The following is a 22,133-nucleotide window of genomic DNA, read 5'->3' as shown; positions in this document are numbered from 1 at the left end:
CAAACTATTGTTCCATCCTATACCACCTCAGAAATGTGTGTGAATTCCAATTGTTCCACATCCTAACCAACACTAGGTAGTCAGTCTTTCAAGTTTAGCCATTCTAGAAGGTGTGAAATGTGATTTTTATTTATATTAAAACTGCATTTCTTTTATGATTAATAAGTTGTAAGCTTTTCCATGTGCTTATTGGCCATTTGTATACCTGATTTGTTAACTCTCCAAGGCTTTTGCCTACTTTTTTATTGGGTTGTTTATTACTGATTTGCAAGAGTTATTTATATATTCTGGATACAAGGATTTTGTAAGGTATATGTACTGATAATATTTTCTTCCATTCTGATGGGCAAAAGTTTTAAATTTTGATGAAATTGAATTAATCAGTTTTCACTGAGAGTACAGCCCTCAGAGGGCCCCAGCTTTATTTGAGGGGGTCTCCTAGCAGACTCCTAATTTGTTCATGCTGTGAGCTTTGTCCTGTCACAAGGTGAAAGCTGGCTTTCATGCTCCACTTAACTTCCTGGATGCCTCTTGCTATGGACTGAATTGGTCCTCCTAAAATTCCTGAAGCTCTAACCCTTGATGTGACTATATTTGGAGATGGGGATTAAAAGGAGGTCATTAAGGTTAAATGAGGTCATAAGGGTGGGGCCCTGGCCCCCAAAGATTAGTGTCCTTATACAATGAGATACCAGAGAATTTACAGGCACTCAGAGGAAAGGCCATGTGAGGGAGGCAGCATCTACAAGCCAGTAAAAGAGTCCTCACCCTAAACCAAACCCTCTCAGAACTTGGTCTGGTACTTCTAGCCTACAGAACTGTGAGAATAAACTTCTGTTGTTTAAACCACTCAGTCTATGGTATTTTGTTATGGCGGCCTGAGCAGACTAATGCACTACCCTTCATGTAATTTTTGGCCTGAACATCCCTCTCTTTACTTTTCCACAACTTGTTGAAGTGTCTCAAAAATATTTAAAATGATATGAACCAGCATTTATAATCTGTGGAGGATTGGCCAGGTATCCAGTTACCTATTTGCCAAAAACATTTACTTTTGTTTGCAGTCTGATATTTCCTGCATACTTATAATTATATGCACGAATATGGTAAGAACGAAGACTATGACTGTTTCACTTACATCTGTGTATGAAAAGATAAAGTTAACAAAGACTTTCAATGAGAAAAAGATATGATTTGGATGAGAATGAGAAAGGTGTATAAATATTAAGTTTTCAAGATGGCAGTATTTTTCTAATTAAAAAAAACCACAAAACAACACCACAAAACCCAGCGTTAGAAAACCTAGAAGAATATTCCAATTATGGAAAAAGCTATGTGAATATTACCACTTACTATTTTTCAAGCTTTACTTTATGACCCTTTAGCAGATTGTTAAAAAAAAAATTGACTAGCGGTTATGATCAGAAATTACTTTTCTGAAAAATCCCACATTTTGCCATATTTGTCTTAGCAGAGAGATGACATGTTGATATGTGGTATATGGGTCATGTTATCTTCCCAATATCTGAAACTTCTAAATTCAGAAATACATCAGATTCCAAAGGTTTCAGATAAGGGACTGTGGACTTGTATATGTACTGTGTCAACATATAAACTAAATTTATTTCTAAGGTGTCTGAAAAATGCAGGAAATAAAACATATCTTAAATGCTGACCTTTAACAGAAGTTTCGATTTCTGAAACAGATTCTGATTTTTCTTCTCCATTAGACTCATCAACTTCTGCCACTGTTGTTAACTCTGGTTCACTCTTGTAGAGTCTATAATCTGGACCCTTGAAAGGAAGATATGTAATCACACACAAACACACACAAAAAGGCAAAAGTCTCTTTTAAAATGTTTATCTCTAAAAACTTACACTCTAACAATTAAAAGCCTCAGTCAGCTATCTTGGGTATAACACAATTAATATATATGTTACAATTAGGGTAGAAAAAAAGACTTTATAAAAGATTTTTAACCAGCATATCTTTTGATTTTAAAATTAAGAATATTCCTCTTAGGGACAAAGTCATCAGAACATTTTTATCAGAGTAAAACTAAAGTCTAAAAATAATTATATCATATTAACTCAATTAGCCCTATTCCTTTTCTCCTTGATCTCTTCTCCTTGCTTATTACATTTTACATTTATTTGTTTAATCCCCAAACTCCTTTTTTTCCAGTTTCCATGAGTAGTATCTTTCCTTGGCAATGTCCACATCCTCTAACAGTTTTCCTAGACTGAACTGCCCACATCCCAACCTTTTGATCATTCCTGGTAAGAATCTTCTCTTCCCTGTGTCTTTCTGATCTAAAGATATCATTTTGCTTCTAATATCCTGAAATGGTATATTTAAAATATAGCTCCTTAAACACAGGCACATAAAGTAACCACTTTATGAAAATATTCATGAAAAGCAGAAACTATGAAATTTTATTAAAATTGTGAAAATATTACAAAATAAGAATGGTAAAACTAAAACAGGAAAAACAAATGATAATGTTATATATGAACAAAAAAGTGCTGGCTAAAAGTGGTGTTATAATAAAAAAAAGTTTGAGTCTAAAATAAATTAAGTTTGAAAAATGAGGGCATGTACGATTGATTATTCTGTGGCTATTGCAGCCACTTACACAGTGAGATCCATTTCTTGGATATCCTTGAACTTGGTGAATCTTCTTTTCTTCGGGCAGATGGACTGGGCCCCTGCTATAACAGAGCAAGGAGCTGCTATCACTGGGCAGAGGGGGGATTATGGGAGGCTGGTCTGTAAAGTCATAGGACCGAGGAAGTGGAGGACGAGGTGGGACTACTTCCTCTTCCTAAAGATTGTAGAATAGTCACCTTATTTAGATAAGCATATTGAATTAAGTATATCGAAATTCTTTGCAATGGTAACTTAACTTACATTCACTTTAAGATAATTAAAGGGACACTGCCAAGCCAAGAGTCTCATATTAAAAAGTAAAAAAAGTAAAAAAATGTTTATGATAGCCAATAACTGGGTTTTAAATTTGACTGCATTTAATTTTTTCTGTAACACACAGGTTAACTTTACTCTAAAGCTCAACATCAAAACAAATGTATGAAACTACTGTATTTCATTTTAAAAATAAAAGGAAAGAATTCATTAAAAAAATCTCACTCTGTATTGTTTTGCTAATTTTTAAGAGAAAAAAAAAAACATTTCTTTTTGATTGGCTTTTATACAAAATTCAAGACCACAGATGATTTCAACTAGGTTGACAGTATCTCTTTGTAGTTGTCATTTCTTTATGGTATGCATGATACACAGCCAACTTATACCAAAAAATGATAAATAAATACTCAAATTACTTAGATTAGAAAAAGTATGACAATGTTAAAGTTCTAACATAGATGAGAAGTAGTGATTCAATTTTTTTTTCCATTAAGAAAAGGGAAGAAGATCACATTTGTTAGAAGAACCAAATTACTGAACCAGTGAAATTTCAAGATCAAAACAGTAACTCAAACATATTTAGAAAACATTTTTGTTGTGAGTAAAGAAAATTCTAATTCATGTTTTAATTATAAATTAATTTATAGTTAGAGAAACAATCCAAACTTACCTCATTTTTGTACTTAACTGTTGAGAAAGGCTTTGATCCTATCATACCTATTTAAAAAATTGTAAAATATAATTACTTACACTAAACATATCTTCCTAAATCTACAGAAAAAAGGAACAATTTCATTTATTTTAAGCAAAGCCTTCAGTTTCTAACCCCTCATTTATTGTTTTCTGAATTTAAAACCCATTACACATTGCTATACAGTAGAAATTAACACATTGTAAATCAACCACACTTCAATAAAATACATTTAAAAAACCCCAATACATTAAAAAATACGAACTGAAATATCTAATATAAACAAGAGTATGGGGAAATGGGTTTTCTCAAATACTACTGGTTTAAGTATGATTTGATATAATCTTTTAGGAGAGCAATTTGGCTGTGTGTATCAAAATGAAAATTGTGCACTTATTTCTCATTTCCTAGAACCCATTAGTACTAGCAGGTGTGTTTATTATGTACACAGTAATGTTCGTTACATCATGGCTTATGAAAGAAAAACACAAAAATCCACCCACCCACCCACCCACCCAACAACCTGGAAGCAATCTTCATTGTTCATCAACACTGAAATGGATAAATTATAGTTCATCTATACAATGATTCTTACACAGCTGTTACTGTATTGTATTGTTAAGGAGAAAAAAACATATTGATGAAAAATAACATTTTCTGTTGTGGGGAAAAAACTCCCCAAACCAAAACACTGTGTGCGTTTATAATTATAGACACAAAACAATGATTCATTTTTGTGTGAGTGTGGTTGGTAAAACTTTTGCTTTCTATATTACATATAAACTTGGGTACTGATTCAATATTACAAAGTGCCTGTTTTCTAATGTCAAAAATCCATTAAAATAACAAGAGAAACCCAATTCTATGTGTTATTCCATTTAGATATATTATTATGGTCAATTAGTGCAGAATAAAAGATGAAGCTAATGTACCTGTTTCTGCACTGCCTCTCTGCTGTTTATGTTTACTCAGTCCTTCCATGACATCCTGAATTCTCCAGAGTTCTTTCTGAAGTTGTGCACGCTGAATTCCTGCTGATTCAGTCTATCAGTAAAAATGGACAGACCACATACAGGGGGAAAAAAATCATTAAATACAGTTATAAATTCCACTAATTATATATTTAAAAAATGAAAATTGCAGTGGTTTAAGTTTTGAGAATATTTAATATGATCTGTGTGACCTTCTCAATTTTGCAATGTCAATGGCAAAGATAAAAGAAAAAAAGCAGAGAAACAGAAAAATTTAGTATTTCAGACCTACACACACTATTTCACATCTTTTCAATACGCACTGTGTTGCGTTATTTACAATCCCAGGAAGGAATACTGATTAGATGGGACTAAAAATGTGGAACCCTCCCCCAAACCAAAACCAACAAAACAAAACAAAAACACAACAGATCAGAAACTCACAAATCCCAAATTAAACAAAACATTTTTAGGGGAAAAAAAGGTAAGTATTTTAGCCTCTTAAGTTCTAGAACATAGAGACATGCCAAAAAAGAAAAAAAGAAAGGGCAATTTGAAGAGTTTTTACTGATAGAGTTAAATGTATTTGCAGGACAAATTTTCAGTTTTCGAAATTGATTATTGCCATTTTTACTCTATCCTAAAGTTATTTCTTTACTATCCCATTTCATGTCCCTTAGGCTAAATACTCTAACTGAAGCCAAAATAAGATCATCTTAGTAAGATTCTAGTAAAACTCTAATGACTCTTATTGATAAATAGAAAAATGATAAATATCATTTTTAGGAATATAACTATAAAAGAAATAGGTAAATAAGTATGATAACTGTAACAATTATGTCAGCCCTGAGATGTGAATACTGATAAAGACTTATAGAGAGGGAATATAAACTATAAAAATCAGATAATTGCACATACAGAATATGTACTACTTTTGCACTAATTTAAAAAATATACATATTTTTGTCTATCTGAAAGGCATACAATGAAAATCTCATTTTTGTTTTATTTCGCAATTCCTCTGGTTACTAGTTACACTGATCAACTTTTCAAACACTTGTTAGCAATGTGAGTTAAATTTTCCATTAATTAAAACTACTCATGTTCTTTGTCTATTTTTCAAATGCATTGTTTCTCCAAATTAAAAAGTTCTTTGCAAAAAAAAAAAGTTCTTTGCAAATCTAGACGGTGACTTGTTGAATTTTTAGAGGTCAAAGATACTTCACTTCTTCCTAGTATGTCAAATTTCAAGTTTTCTATATTGTCTTCATTGTTTACTTATGTATTTAACAAGCACATATATACAGTCTGTTTTATTTGCCTGGTTCTATTCTAAGTGCTTCAAAAAAATCAACACATTTAACTATGATAATAACCCAACAGGGGTAGGTATTATTATTATTTTCATTTTATAGCTGTGGAAACTGAGGTACAAAGCTGTTATGTAACTGGCCTAAGGTTACATGCGTAATGCTACTTCTCATAAGGTGTGTTTCCTAGTTCTTTATTTTTTCAAAAAATGTCTAACTACTGTGGTCTTTATTATACCCTAAAAATATAGACTCATTTTGTTAATTTTTTCTGGAAATTTGGTTGGAATGGAATTGTGCTTATGGGAAGAATTTCCATTGTGATAATGTTAAATCAGGCCATCCATGAACATGGTATAGCAATTATACCTCTCCATTTATTCAGGTCTTCTCTTATGTCCTATAATATAGTAATTAAATTTTCATGATGAACTTTTTTTGTTAGGTTACATCAGGATTGGCAAACTGCTTTGGCCCATGGCTTCTTTTTTATGGCCTGTGAGCTAAAAATTAATTTTATAATCTTAAGGGGTTATTAAAAACCCCCAAACACCAAAGATTTTGTGACAGCATATACATCTGCAACATCTAAAATATTTAATATCTGGCCTTTCACAGAAAAAGTTTGTTGATCCCTTGGTTGTATTTTAGATGTTTACCATTTTTTTCTATTGTATTTAGTAACTTCAGTGTTCAGTACAGAAGTCACAACCACACATGGCTACTTAAATTTAGATAATTAAAAATTCAGTTCCTCAGTCACACTAGCAACACTGCAAGTGCCCAACAGCTACACGTGGTTGGTGGTTACTATTCTGGACACCATGCATAGAAGACAGTTGACATTCTATGAGTCAACCTTACTCTTTATTTGTTGTATTGATTTGTTGAGTCTACTGGGCTTCCAATGCAGATGACCACATTTACATAGGATCACAAGCATAAAGTGACTTTTATTATTTTCTTAAATATGTATTATTTCCATTCCTCAGGGCAACACTTTAAGACAAGTATTGTTATTTCAACTTTATAGATAAGAAAACAAACACCTGGAACTTGATGCCATATCTGCCTATTCACAAAACTGGATTCTTTATGCCAAATGGTGCTGCATCTTCCTCTATTCTAATAAAATAGCAGTCAAGACAATAGGCTAAGTAACGGTTTGATAAATGAGAGGGATTTAATATAGAATGGACAAGATAATTTGACACTTCAGTGTTAAGTGACATAGTTAGCTAGGAGCACAAAACACGCTAGGGCTCACCATGTGCCCAACAGGATAAAGAACTTTTAAACAGTGAGGGATGGGCTACTTTGTGAGATCGTACGATTCCTATCATTGAACATATTGAAACCCACATGTTAGGTAGCCAATAATGCAAAAACTGTTTAGGGTGTGCATGAAGCTAACAAGATGGGTTGTACAGTACCAGTCAAAGCCAGTTAAAACAATGTAAAAATATTATAATTCTGTACCTGAATTTCACCAAGGCGATCTAGCTGCTCTTGCATCTGGTTCCTGGTGAGAGTTACATCGTATTCTAACTTATCATATTCTCTCCATGCTCGTTCCAGTTCCTGAAATCAGAGCTTTAATTACTTTAATGGAGAAAATGTGCTGGTGTGTTATCAATCCTGTAGTTTACAATGGACAACATAAAAAATTTTATAACTCATTTTCCTTTATTTTTTTCCTCTTTTTTGCTAAGTTTAAGAAAAATTTACTGAGGAGCTGAATTATTTATTATTGTGCTGCTGCTATACTCAAAATTACTTAAAAAAAAAAAAAAAAAAAAAAAAAAAAAAACACCAAAACCCTAAACAACCAAAAAAACCCAAACAAACCCACCTGAACTATTTATTATTTATTCATTCATGACATCAAAATATTCAGTTGATTCTAATATCTAAAGAGTTTTATTTTGAGAAAATGTGTTATTTTATTCATAGTAATATGTTAAATTTTCCTTGAAAGTGATTTTTTTTAAATGCAGAAGAGGCATAAATAAAGCACTTTCTTATCTGACATGATTAAAATTTGTCCAGGAATAAAAATACTAAATAGGTTGTATTTTAGCATGTTGGATTTTCAATAACACCAGAAGCCAGACATGACTTCACTTAGAATAAATTTACAGTAATGTAATGAAGCTAATTCAGCTAACTAATCTAGTGAATTTGATTACTATATTTGATTACTATTTCGTTACCAGTATCTAGCATGGTATTGGCACACATGACACAACCAAGAAATGTTTACTGAATGCTGTTGTAAAATGAATTAGTAACTCTTGTCTAAGAACTTCCCTTGACCATAGATTTCTTGACTTGAACTGCTCTAAGCAAAGCTCCCCTGGGAGTTAGTTTAACAACAGCAATAGATTTGGCATAAGAAAAGAGGGTACTGAATGTAGAAGAGAGGTGAAAATCATCTTAACAGTTAAAAAAAAAAGAGCAGCAATATTCAAGTTCCTAGAGGTTCTCTATTTTCTATATTCTGCAACTAGCTTACAATTGCTTAAAAACTTCGGCAATGAAAATTACCTTTAAAAATTAAAATGAGTGTTAAAATTTGGGCCATTTGGAATAACTGCTTTTTGAATTTAAGATGTCTCCTTATAAGGTTTTTAAAATAACTAATTAATTAATTTATGGCTGTGTTGGGTCTTCGTTGCTGTGCACGGGCTTTCTCTAATTGTGTTGAGCGGGGCTGGGGGGAACTACTCTTTGCTGCGGTGCGCGGGCTTCTTATTGCGGTGGCTCCTCTTGTTGAGGAGCACGGGCTTTAAGCGCATGGGCTTCAGTAGTTGTGGCTCGCAGGCTCCAGAGCGCAGGCTCAGTAGTTGTGGCACACGGGCTTAGTTGCTCCGCGGCATGTGGGATCTTCCCGGATCAGGACTCAAACCCGTGTCCCCTGCATTGGCAGGCAGATTCTTAACCACTGCGCCACCAGGGAAGTACATAAGGTTTTACAATGGATTACGTTTTTTAAAAGAGCAGAGATAAACCACTGGAGATTTTTTTTAATCATCTCTATATTACATAATTTAGGGAGTCTATTATGCAGATTTCACAGTGAATTAAATTTTAAAAAGGCAAAGTGGTAAAGGACTAAAGATTTTAATCTCATTTATATTGTGTAAATATTACCCTCATGACTTGGCTTCAGCAAACTGTTTTCACCTGAATCAATGAGGATATTGATCTCCTTTAAGAAAAATTGCCTGGAAAACGAAAGAAAAGAAAAGAAAAAAAAAAAAAGTAACTCCCTGGCAGTCCAGTGGTTAGGACTCCATGCTTTCACTGCTGAGGACGCAGGTTCAATCCCGGGACAGGGAGCTAAGATCCTGCAAGCCATGTGGTATGGCCAAAAAAGAAAAGAAAAATTGCTTCTAGCCATCTTTTAAATTGTAAGCACCACAAAAACTGCAAATTTAAATAGTGGGCCTTTGAAGGCTTCAGGGAGGGTAAAATGAGGATAACAGACCCAGCGGCAGCCCAGCAATGAAATGAGATGACATTGCCAGGCTGACACTGAGCCTCTTTTGTAGAAAAGTTCAAGGGGAGACCAAAGGTGCTGCAGAGGCAACTAAATACAAGAACATTTTAGGATGGTGGAAATTCTTGCCTTTCTTACAGAAACACATGAAAAATAGAGATTGAGAGGTAGAGATTACGCTACTAATATTCTAGAGGTGAAGAAACACAATATACTTTCAGTTTTCCTAACCTGGAAAGTCCTGCCATTGTACTGTACCAGTTGGCCTGAGTCCCATTATCCTGCTGGGCCTGTTTCTGCCTTTACCTCTGGGCTACTCTAGCATGATTATGGGTGGGTAGTAACACAAGTCAACAGGGACAGAACGAAAAGAGGCAGCACTGGCATAACATCAGTCCTCCTAACGCACGGCTGAGTATTTCATGAAAGAATTTAGTGGCTTATACAAGTATAACGTTAAACTCTTTAAATATGAGATTATTATCTTTTTGTCAAGAAGATAATATAGAAGTACACTAAGGCAATTAAAAGGGGTAATGACTTGCAAATATACAATTATCTTAAAATCACAGGCACAAGTCAGTAGACACAGCAGTGCTTTCAATGAAAACATGGACCTTCATGCCACACAGTTAAGAGAATGAGTTAAATCCTGCAATTTACAACCACGTGGATGAACCTCATAATGTTAAAAAAAAAAAACCAAATAGTATATACGACATGATTATACTTTTACTAAGTTCAAAAACAGGCAAAGCTAACACAGAGTTTAAAAGTCAGGCAGTGGTGTTTGGGGAGGAGCCACCGGGAGGGGAGTTTCTGGCACGCACGTTAGTAGAATTCAGTGCCTTGCTACAGGTGTTAGCCATATTTGCACAGTTAAACCTGTGTACTTTTCCGAGAATATGACCTACTCTAACAAAGGTTAAAAAAAAAATGTGTGTGCGCATGTGTGGAGTTGCTAGAGGGATGGCAGACAACCTTTTAAAAAATGTGACTTAGCCCAAGTTTAAGGCTTGGAACAAGTACATTTTAATAGTGGTTACTTCTTTATAGTCTGTACTGAGGTAAGACTCGGCCACCATGGGGAAAAAAATAAACAAACTACAAGTAGGTTTGCAATCCTCAGAGGCAATGAAACCCCAGACTACCAAAAAGATGAGAGAGGATTTTTTTTTAAATTAATTAATTAATTAATTAGTCTGCATTGGGTCTTCATTGCTGTGCACAGGCTTTCTCTAGTTGTGGTGAGCGGGGGCTGCTCTTTGCTGCAGTGCGCGGGCTTCTCACTGCGGTGGCTTCTCTTGTTGCGGAGCATGGGCTCTAGATGCGCAGGCCTCAGTAGTTGCGGCACGCAGGCTCGGTAGTTGCGGCATGAGGGCCCTAGGGCTCATGGGCTCTAGAGTGCAGGCTCAGTAGTTGTGGCGCACGGGCTTAGCTGCTCCGCGGCACGTGGATCTTCCCGGACCAGGGTTCGAACCCACGTCCCCTGTACTAGCAGGTGGATTCTTGACCACTGCACCACCAGGAAGTCTCTGTTCTGTTTTCTATTTTAAAAATGAAGGGCGGCGTGAAGGAGGAAGTCTGGGGAGGCACGGGAGCTGGGGTCTGTGGGGCTGAGCGGATGCCATGGGCCGCCGGCATTGCAAGCAGGACCCGACCCGTGCCCGGGGCTGTGGGCGGCTATGCGCAGCAGCTGAAGCAGCTGGGCGCACAGAAGTTCTCAGCCCTGGAGGAAGTGCTCTTCCACTGCCTCACTGAGCCAGAAGAGGTGGAGAGGTTTCTGGCTCAGCTCTCTGAATTTGCCACCACCAAGTAAATCAGTCCCGGCCCCCTCAGAAGCATCGTGAAGAGCCTCCTCCTGGTTTCAAGTGGTGCCTTGAAGAAGAGTCTCACAGCTGAGCAGGTCCAGGCTGATTTCATAACTCTGGGTCTCAGTGAAGAGAAAGTCACCTACTTTTCTGAAAAGTGGAAACAGAATGCTCCCACCCTTGCTCGATGGGGCACAGGTCAGACTCTGATGATTCACCAGCTTATTGACATGGAGTGGACATTTAGGGTGACGTCTGGCAGCAGCGAACTGGAAAAAGTGGGAAGTGTGTTTTTACAATTAAAGTCGGTGGTTAAGAAAGGAAATCAAACGGAAAATGTATACACAGAATTAACCTTGCCTCAGTTCTACAGCTTCCTGCACGAGATGGAGAGTCAGAACCAGCACGGAGTGTTTCAGCTGATTTCTGTCCCCCTGCATCTCCACCTCGCCCCTCCCTGCCCCCTCCTCCTCCCCGGTGACTGCTCAGAGAGGCTGCTAGCTCCCAGGCCTGTGGCCCCTCCTTTGGGCCTGCTTGCCCCTTGGGAGCCCAGGTGCAAAGGTTTCTGAAAAACAAAGGATGAAGTACTTAAGGAGCCTGACAGGCTGGTCCTGAAGAGTCTCTGTTGAGCGACCCTCTACCACCTATCTCCCAGGTCACCCACCGCTCAGATATTCAGTGAAGTGATGGCATCTCAGAGGCAGGGGAGGAGACAAGTTGAGTCACCTCCCTTTCCAAGTTCCAGAGTAAACAAATGGTCTATCGCTCCACGCACTGAGGACCTTCCCCCCGCAAAAGAGCAAGGAAGGGCTTGCTTACGGCTGAGGAAGAGGCGGACTCCGTGAATGGGGAGCCCCCAACAGAGTTTGTATGTTTGTGGTGGTGGTGGTGCTTTGTTGATCAGTCTTTAGTGGACACCTGTGTAAGAATACATGCTGGGGGTCTGGAGGCTTCACTTCAGGTTTTGCCCTGTTGTGTGTAATGAGGTGGGCCTTTTGAGGCTATTTCAGCTTGCTTTGGTTCAAGCTGACCTTCTCTGGTGGTTAGAAGAATAACAAAAAAGGTTCTGAAGAAAAAAAAAAAATGAAGCATAAGGCTTTGGTAAGGAATTGGCAGTAGATTTTGTTTCAAAATAGAGACGAGGCAATATATAGATATGTGACTATTAGCTTCTTCAACGCCAACTCTTCGATTTTAAATATTACAGATTAATGTCCACTACTAAACCTGGGATAATTAAAATACTGCGCTATCTAAATTTACTGTTATGTTTTGGGGATTAGGCACAAAAAATATTAATTTTGGCCACTACCACTCAACAATAACAATTCTGTCAACTGGGTATTAGAAGCAGTTGATTTTTGAGATTAGTCAAGATAAAGTCAATCTGATTTCATTTTTACCTTCAGGATGTAGGAATTTCTTGCCATAGATATTTTTTTCTTGCCATAGATTTTTAAGAATGTGTTTAGTACTCGGAATAATTTTTTTTAAAAAAGAATGCCTTTTATGATTTTGTACTTGCCTTAATACATAACTGCATCTCAAATAAAAATCACTATTTACTAAGCACATATCTTACTATACTATCTAATAATGACTACTATATTGGCTTTTAAATATTTATTTATTTGGCCACACTGTGCGGCTTGCAGGATTTTGGTTCCTCTGACCAGGGATAAAACCTGGGCTCCCTGCAGTGGAAGCGTAGAGTCCTAACCACTGGACCACAAGAGAATTCCCCAATATTGGCTTTTTTTTAAACCAAAGAAGATGTTGCAAGGGACCAAATTCAAACGGTATAAAGTGAGGTTAAACTAAATCAGGCATGCTTACAGATCTACCTTTTTTTTTTTTTTTTTTTTTTTTTTTTGCGGTATGCGGGCCTCTCACTGTTGTGGCCTCTCCCGTTGCGGAGCACAGGCTCCGGACGCGCAGGCCTAGCGGCCATGGCTCACGGGCTTAGTTGTTCCGCGGCATGTGGGATCTTCCCGGACCAGGGCACGAACCCGTGTCTCCTGCATTGGCAGGCGGATTCTCAACCACTGCACCACCAGGGAAGCCCCAGATCTACCTTTATTTTAAATTTCTAGTTTATGATAACAATAATAGTCATCTGTTTTGGCTACTTATAATCTTTAACTCATTGGTTAATTATAATCTTTAACTCATATATTTAGTTTCTCTTCTAATCTTCTCTTTGAAACAAAACAATATTCCATCTCAAAGAAAGTCGTTACTTTTTACTGTACAAATTGAAGATATAATAAATTTTTATAATTATAAAACTAGAAAGGGCTTCCCGGTGGCGCAGTGGTTAAGAATCTTCCTGCCAATGCAGGGGACATGGGTTTGAGCCCTGGTCTGGGAAGATCCCACATGCCGCAGAGCAACTAAGCTCCTGTGCCACAACTACTGAGCCAGCACTCTAGAGCCCACAAGCCACAACTACCGAGACCATGCACCACAACTACTGAAGCCCATAGGTCTAGAACCCGTGCTCCGCAACAAGAGAAGCCACTGCAGTGAGAAACCCACACACCCCAACAAAGAGTAGCTGCCACTCGCCACAACTAGAGAAAGCCTGCGTGCAGCAACAAAGACCCAAGGCAGCCAAAAATAAAATAAATAAATTTATTTTTTAAAAAAGTAGGGCTTCCCTGGTGGCGCAGTGGTTGAGAGTCCGCCTGCTGATGCAGGGGACGCGGGTTCGTGCCCCGGTCCGTGTAAATCCCACATGCCGCAGAGCGGCTGGGCCCGTGAGCCATGGCCGCTGAGCCTGCGCTCCGCAACAGGAGAGGCCACAACAGTGAGAGACCAGCGTATCACACACACACAAAAAAAGTAGAAAAATTAGAATACAGGATAAGATGAAAAAAAAAAACTATTTTTATGCTACCCTTCTGTTAGCATTTTTGTGAATTTTCTTTTAACCTTTCTCAGACATACACAATGGCAATTTCCAAATATAAACAAAAGTAGCCCACTAGCACCCAAATTCAACAGTTATCAATACATGGCCAATTTGGTTTCATCTACAGTATCCATTTTCTATCCCTGTGAGATTATTTGAAAGCCAACACCAGCCATCATATCATTTCATTTATAAATACTTCAGTATGAATTTCTAAAGAAAAGAAATTAAAATTAAAAAAATAACAGGCAAATTCTTATTTAAATCATTAATATGTATTCCTTTAAAAAATATTTAAAAAAAAAAAATATATATATATATATATTTTTTTTTTTTAATTTTTGTGGTGGCACCGCAAGGCTTGTGGGATCTTAGTTCCCCGACCTGGGATAGAACCTGGGGCCCCAGCAGTGAGAGTGCCAAGTCCTAGCCACTGGATTGCCAGGGAATTTCCTAAAAACTATTTTTAACTATAACGATTTTCCTACACCTCCCTCTTTATTCCCTTGCTACTTCTTTGTTGAAGAGAATGGGTCGCTTGTTCTGTAGAGTTTCTCCGACGCTAGATTTTGTTAATTGAATTCCTGCAGTATTGCTTAGTTTGCGCTTCTGTTTTCTGTATTTCCTATAAACTCCTAGTTGGATATTGAGGCTTGCTGAGATTCACATTTGATTTTCCAAACCTCACAAGTGTTGCTGAGTACTTTCCACTGCAGCACATCAGCAGGTGTATCACACCTGACTGTCTCTATTTCTGGGAATGCAGTATTGTGATCATGAAATGACCAGGGTATTTAAAAACTGTCTTGAAATCTTTCAAAGCGTATTCGTGACAATTCATAGATGTCAACAGATCTTATGTAAAAAAACAAAAAAAAATCACACTTTGCTGTCACCATAATTCTCAGTAGCTCTTTGTTACACTGAGAATGAGAATATGAAAACATTTAATGTGCAAGCTTCTCCTCAAGGAGGTTCATTTGCCGTCCTCCCTTGCCCTTTTAAGTTTATCCATTCTAGTCTAAAATCTCCATTTACTCATGGCCCTCCCATGCAGAAGCCGGTTTAAAACATAAGTAAAGGGCTTCCCTGGTGGCGCAGTGGTTGAGAATCCACCTGCCGATGCAGGAGACACGGGTTCGTGCCCTGGTCCGGGAAGATCCCACATGCCGCGGAGCGGCTGGGCCCGTGAGCCATGGCCGCTAGGCCTGCGCGTCCGGAGCCTGTGCTCCGCAACGGGAGAGGCCACAACAGTGAGAGGCCCGCGTACCGCAAAAAAAAAAAAAAAAAAAAAAAACATAAGTAAGTTTAATGGAAGTCTATACATAATGCTTATTCACTATGTAACCCTGGGCAATCTCTCTGTGCTTCAGTTTTCCATTTTTAACATGGTAATAATAGTACCCTTGTCAAAGAGTTAATATGTGGCTTAAGTACATGTAAAAGCACTTATAATGGAATCTGGCACTCAATAAACTGCTCCAGAAATATTCACAGTATTTACTATTATTTCATATATTGGTCCTATTCTGCAGTAGATAAATGCATAAGCCATCTACCAGCCACTTGGGATGACTGGGGGCCTTCATACTTGTTTTCTGATATCTGAAAGTCCAATTTTAATTAATTAATTAACTAATTAATTATTTTGGTGCCAAAACCCAGGATTGAACTATGAAATCCCAACTTTAGATTTCTGAGTAAGAGAATCTAGATTTGATTCCAAGTTTCAGAAAGTACAAAGTAGTGACCACACAGACAGTGAAGTGGCATAGAAAGTACAGAAGCCCTAGAATTTAAAAAGTCCTTGATTTAGGTGTTGACTTTTTCCTATTGGCTATGTCACTTTTGCAAGTCATTTAACCTCTATGAAGCTGAGTTGCTTCTTCATCTGTGCAGTGGAGGTAATAAAAATGAAAATAAAACGGAGATAATAATTTTATCTATTTTGCAAAGCATTTGCTTAAGGACCAAACCAGATAATATATGTACAAAATATAGAAATACAAATATATTTTATTGGATGAGCCCCACATTCTCATCTAAGATATGTGCACAGCGTCTGCTTTACCTGGCTCCTTGAATTGTCGGAAAGAATAAAAGCAGCACCTGTTAAGCAGGTGAAGCATGAGGATATTTCTCTTACAGTGAGAGATAAGGCCTAATGTAAACTCCCCAAGAGAGGTGACTGCAGCAGATGTTTATGCCCTCTGCTCACCTGATTTCAAGAAACTGTGGTTCAGCTCCACGTGTGCCAGCGTTCGTGGTCAATTAGCTAGGCAGTTTGGAAATGTTGGTGAATCAAGGACCCTGGGGAAACTTCGACCAAGGAGTGATAGATACCCTAGCCTCTCCGCCTCTCAGCGGAAAATTCTGAAACATTCAGCTCATTTCCTCAGACGGTCCCCTGAGGGTCGCCCACAGTGGTGACCAACTCAGAAGTGAAAGCTCTATTGGCTTTTCTCCCTCCCTGTCTCATTTTCCACCCTCCCTCCCTCACTTCTGCTGCTTCCTGTAATCGCTCCCAAATAAACTTTCTGAGCCCGGGTCCTTATCCCAGGCTCTGCTTTCAGAAGAAAACCTAAGCAAAGACAGCAACACGTTGAAAACTTACAAGGTATAACTGACTGCTATAAAAATTTTTCTCGGGCTTCCCTGGTGGCGCAGTGGTTGAGAATCTGCCTGCAAATGCAGGGGACATGGGGTCGAGTCCTGGTCTGGGAAGATCCCACATGCCACGGAGCAACTAGGCCCGTGAGCCACAATTACTGAGCCTGCGCGTCTGGAGCCTGTGCTCCGCAGCAAGAGAGGCTGCGATAGTGAGAGGCCCGCGCACCGTGATGAAGAGTGGCCCCCGTTTGCCACAACTAAAGAAAGCCCTTGCACAGAAACGAAGACCCAACACAGCAAAAATAAATAAATAAATAAATAAAAATTCTTCTCACTAATCAGGCTTAGGTTAAAAAGAAGTAGAATAAAATTTTAAAAATTAAAACGAAAGAAAGAAAAAAGAAATAGAGGCCAAGCGAGCACACAAAGTCATTATATGCTTAAAGCATGTGTGTGTCTGGTGGGTGGGGCTTAGGGAGAGGACATGCTGCATCAAGAATTAAATCAAGGACTTCCCTGGTGGCACTGTGGTTAAGAATCCGCCTGCCAATGCAGGGGACACGGGTTCAATCTCTGGTCCAGGAAGATTCCAACATGCCGCGGAGCAACTAAGCTCATGTGCCACAACTACTGAGACTGTGCTGTAGAGCCCGTGAGCCACAACTCCTGAAGCCCACACATCTAGAGCCTGTGCTGTGCAACAAGAGAAGGCACTGCAATGAGAAGCCTGCACACCACAACAAAGGGTAGCCCCTGCTCTCCACAACTAGAGAAAGCCTGGTGCAGGAACAAAGACCCAACGCAGCCAAAAATAAAATAAATTTAAAAAAAAAAAGAATTAAATCAAACACAAAGGGAACACTGCTTTACATGTTTACCTTGTGTTAATACTAGTTTTAATACCTTAGTGGCCAACCAGGTGAGGAGGAGGTGTTCTCAGAATCAAAGCTGTGATCTATGGAGGCCTTAATGTTATCCCTCTTATGTTGTATCTTTTATAACTCAAGGCTTGGATTTGAACCAATGCCCCAAATCAACTGTGAAAAAATCAGAGGCATCCTTTGGGATTCTGCTGGCATAAATGTAGTTCAAATTTACGTCTAATCAACATCCATTAAGCGCCAACCATATGTCCAGCATGTTGTTATAAACCCATCATTTATAGCCTTAAGCTACAAAAATGAGTATGTTTACATAACGGCACAAATAACATACTTTGTATTCTATGCATTAAAACATGTCTTAGGGGCTTCCCTGGTGGCGCAGTGGTTGAGAATCCGCCTGCCGATGCAGGGGATACGGGTTCGTGCCCCGGTCCGGGAGGATCCCACATGCTGCGGAGCGGCTGGGCCCGTGAGCCATGGCCGCTGCGCCTGCGCGTCCGGAGCCTGTGCTCCGCAACGGGAGAGGCCACAACAGTGAGAGGCCCGCATACCACAAAAAAAAAAAAAAAAAAAAAAAAAAAAAATGTCTTAGAAGAATATATTGAGAGTTTGTAATGACCACTGAATAATGCTGAAGGTAAAGAAAGAAAAAACCCAGGAAAGTGATTATATGGGATAACAACCAGAAAATGAGATACTCAAACATGATTAATGTCTTTGAACATATTCTGATAAAACTTCCATCAGGACTGGAGTTACCTTGGGATGGAGCCAATTCTAAGCCTACTGATCAGATTTAAGTTATGAAACCTATTTGGTAAGGGAAGAACAGTTTAATGGAACATAGTACATCCCTAGAACTTTCCATAACAGACAGGAAATAATGAAATAGTTTCTAACTTAATTTTGATTTGACTCAGGTTGTCACAGGGATACTGAGCTTTTCATTAGCTTGGAACTGACAGCTGAACCCCTCTTCTCCTTTCTTATCTCATAATCTGCATCCTCTATTTCAGTCAGCCAGTCAGTTCTATTTTTTGCTTCTCCAGACATATCCTGCACATTCTCATCTCTGGGCTACGGTTCAGAGCATTTTGCCCTGTGTGGACTTCCTCTTTCTTCCAAATCCTACCCATCACTGACAAACTAAATGACTTCTCGCTTGCAGACAACATTTTAGGTTCATATAGCTTCTTTATGATGATATTATAAAAAGCCATGTAGATCTAAGTCTTCAGGACTATGGTTAGAAGACCTGCATTTGACCTCTGGGCATTGCATTTATTTGCTTTGTAATGTTGTGTAAGTCATTCAGTTCAATCATTCATCACATTTTCTTGGTGGGGGGGCTGCATTGGGTCTTTGTTGCTCTGTGTGGGCTTTAGCTGTGGTGAGCGGGGGGGCACTCTTCGTTGCGGTGCGCAGGCTTCTCCTTGCGGTGGCTTCTCTTGTTGCGGAGCATGGGCTCCAGGCGCATGGGCTTCAGTAGCTGCAGCACACAGGCTCAGTAGTTGCGGCTTGTGGGCTCAGTAGTTGTGGTACATGGGATTAGTTGCTCCCTGGCATGTGAGATCTTCCTGGACCAGGGATGGAATCCATGTCCCCTGCATTGGCAGGCGGATTCTTAACCACTGTGCCAACAGGAAGTCCCAATAATAGTATTTTTTTAAAAAAGAATAAGTATATTAAATATAAGGTACTTAAGAGGCACAGAAACCAAGTTTTGATTTATATAAAACCATGGTATATTCCTTTAAAAACAGTTCATGTTTGGAATGTGAATTTAGTGTTTAGAATTGAAGTCATGTTGAGATTCTGGTAGCTTCGCAGCTTGGAAAGACCTCTCTTAGTTAAGCTATACTGGCTGTGGACTTTCTTAAAAGGTAGCTGCCCCCTAAACAGCCCACCGAAGGTATAGACAAGGGTGTGTTAGTAGTTTTCTATAACAGGTGGTTTTTTCCCCCTTCAAAGGGCTGCTTGGGCAGGTGCTCTTACTGTCTTTAGAAATGATGACATCACAGGATCTAAAGTAGACTGTTTAAACTCATAAAACACTCAATTTATATACCCTAAGTAAGACGTTTAGATTTGATAATCCCAAGAGACTCTTTATCAAGTAACTTGACTATGGGTTAAAAGATTCTGCTAATTATATTTCTCACTCAAAACTATCATCTTGGGCTTCCCTGGTGGCACAGTGGTTGAGAGTCTGCCTGCTGATGCATGGGACGCGGGTTCGTGCCCCAGTCTGGGAAGATCCCACGTGCCGCGGAGCGGCTGGGCCCGTGAGCCATGGCCGCTGAGCCTGCGTGACCAGAGCCTGTGCTCCGCAACAGGAGAGGCCACAACAGTGAGAGGCCCGCGTACCGCGAACAAAACAAAACAAAACAAAAAACTATCATCTAAACTTAGATCACACTGCAGCTATAAAATGGTAACGTTGACAGCATCTTAAAAGCATTTCACAGGAGCCTGTAATTTAAATGGGTGGTTAAATGAATCCAATTACTACCTTCCAAAAATTATTATAATAAAACACTTATTTTCTTAACACAATAAATTTTAACATTTTTAAGAACTTTTCATTTTCATAATATATAATCAGGTATATTTATCTTCTCTGTAAAACTATTTCACAAAGAACAAAAGCCCCACTAATTAAAAAAACAAAGACCACCCTTTGTTTTTGTTATTGATAACTAAGAATAACAAGTTAAATTTTTGTTATAATAAAGAAAAATCCTAAAGAAAGCCCAATTAAATAGAGATATACATAAATAGGAAAAAAGAAAAAAAAGAGAACTACGTAACATTCCAGTGACTCTTACTAGGACAGAAAATCTGCTACTTACGGCAGTGGCTCGAGAGAGTTCTCTACATGTGCTAAGCAGTCCATTTTGTAAATCGTCCCTCTGTAACAGCACGGTTTGAATGGCTGCTGGGTTATCTGCATTCATTTCTATCTCTTGGCTGGCTGACAGCAAAGCTTGCTCAAGCGTGTACTATTATAATGAAAATGATTACACTTAATATTCTGCATCATCGAATTAATTTTTTTATTTTAGTAATCAGTGTCCTGATAATATTGATATAAAGTAACATCAATTGTAGATAATAAACGTAATTGTCCTACTTTCTCCTTGTGGAGTTGCTGAAGTTTCTCTTCCAGAGCATGTACCACTTTATCTTGCTCGCATAATCGGCTTAACTTGACCTAGGTTGCAAGAGAAGACATCTTTTGTTAGCAATTTTTAATTTTCTCTGTAATTGGATTTAGGCATAATAAAAAAACACATTTAAAACAGCCATGGAATAGCTAATTAGGTCAGTCTTTATTTCAATCAGTAAAATAAAAACTAAAATATAGTTTATAAAGATAGAATGCTTAAAAAATGCATATAGAGTAAAAAAGCATTTTCAACCATACTATTTGACCTACAAAATTCAAAAGATTCTTAGTAATCAGGCAGTCTCACATGACTTTAATGAATTATTCTAATGTGGTTAAGATATTTTCTCTACAAACTGCTGGATAGGTTAAGTAACTTATGCAGTCCTTAATTAAAACACAGACTGGATTCTGTTTTTATATTTTTAAAATTATGTCCTTATGTTCTTCAGAAAAATCTCTTCTAACTACAATAATACAAATAAAAACATTGCTAATGGAAAAAATCACTTTCAGTAGTTTTAATGTTTTAAATTCTTGGTAATACCCCAAATTTTTAAATTATAAAAATGTGAGCGGGTACTTTAATAAAATTTCAATCCCGCAATAAACCAGTTCACTGCATGTCTGAAAATAAAAACCCTGGACAAACTGTAACTATGTCCCAAACGTTATTGCATAATGATAAGAAAGCAAGAAATTTGAGATTCCACTTTCTTTGTCATTTATCTATTAAAGTAACCACCTTATCTTTGTTAGACAACACAACTCAAGCTACATCAGATGGGATACAATTGAAATGAGAAGGAGGTAAAATTCAATGGAATAAAACCAGGGGAAAGGAGGGAAGAATGAGATATAAATAGGGACGTCAGTGATGTAAAATATGATTAACAACAATAACAAAGGATGCAGTGACAGAATTTCTTGAGGCCAATTCTTTCTCTAGATGACAGACAATTTTACTTTGTCTCCAATCCTGCATAATTTTATACCAGAAATAAGTCTTTACTTTCGTTTAAATGATTCTAAATTATGTTCAGCTGCTAACTATGGGCGTGGGGTGGGCAGGGAATAAATCAGGAAGTGAGGATTTAAGTAGCGCAAAAGAAGAAAATGTTACTTATTTGATGTCATTTTGGACAGCAGGAGAGGAAGAGGAAATCTTTTGTCATGCTTAGTTCCAGTGTTTTGCCAGAGGATATGACAGAGCATTGTTAATATATCGCATGCTAATACGTACATCAATATCTACTTCTTCAGGTCTGTATTTGTATAATGTGCCTCTACATTCATCCTGCGACAGCTATAAGGGAAAATGTCATAGAGCAACTTTAAAAATAATTTT

The 22,133-nt window shown here is 38.0% G+C and overlaps 1 protein-coding gene and 1 pseudogene across 30 annotated transcripts in view; one reads left to right on the top strand and one right to left on the bottom strand.

Annotated features, from left to right (window-relative positions):
* Positions 1 to 22,133, bottom strand: part of PLEKHA5 (pleckstrin homology domain containing A5) — a 235,259-nt gene that overhangs the window by 14,004 nt on the left and 199,122 nt on the right. For 16 of the 30 annotated variants that reach the window (XM_067008806.1, XM_059082721.2, XM_067008833.1 and 13 more), the window contains 8 exons: positions 22,029 to 22,091; positions 20,750 to 20,830; positions 20,469 to 20,618; positions 7,375 to 7,476; positions 4,547 to 4,658; positions 3,594 to 3,640; positions 2,637 to 2,825; positions 1,677 to 1,794 (listed from right to left, as the gene is read on the bottom strand). In XM_067008806.1, the coding sequence (XP_066864907.1) occupies positions 1,677 to 1,794; positions 2,637 to 2,825; positions 3,594 to 3,640; positions 4,547 to 4,658; positions 7,375 to 7,476; positions 20,469 to 20,618; positions 20,750 to 20,830; positions 22,029 to 22,091 (862 nt within the window). Of the gene's footprint in view, positions 1 to 1,676; positions 1,795 to 2,636; positions 2,826 to 3,593; positions 3,641 to 4,546; positions 4,659 to 7,374; positions 7,477 to 20,468; positions 20,619 to 20,749; positions 20,831 to 22,028; positions 22,092 to 22,133 lie in introns of those variants that run through there. The other 14 variants (XM_067008813.1, XM_059082722.2, XM_059082725.2 and 11 more) reach the window with 3 other exon arrangements.
* On the top strand, positions 11,027 to 11,631 carry LOC131767436 (COMM domain-containing protein 7 pseudogene; annotated as a pseudogene).

This window comes from Kogia breviceps, chromosome 12 (genome assembly GCF_026419965.1).
Source record: "Kogia breviceps isolate mKogBre1 chromosome 12, mKogBre1 haplotype 1, whole genome shotgun sequence".
Lineage (NCBI taxonomy): Eukaryota > Metazoa > Chordata > Mammalia > Artiodactyla > Physeteridae > Kogia > Kogia breviceps.
Note: the sequence above shows the minus strand (reverse complement) of the source record. Positions and strands in the feature narration are given on the sequence as shown.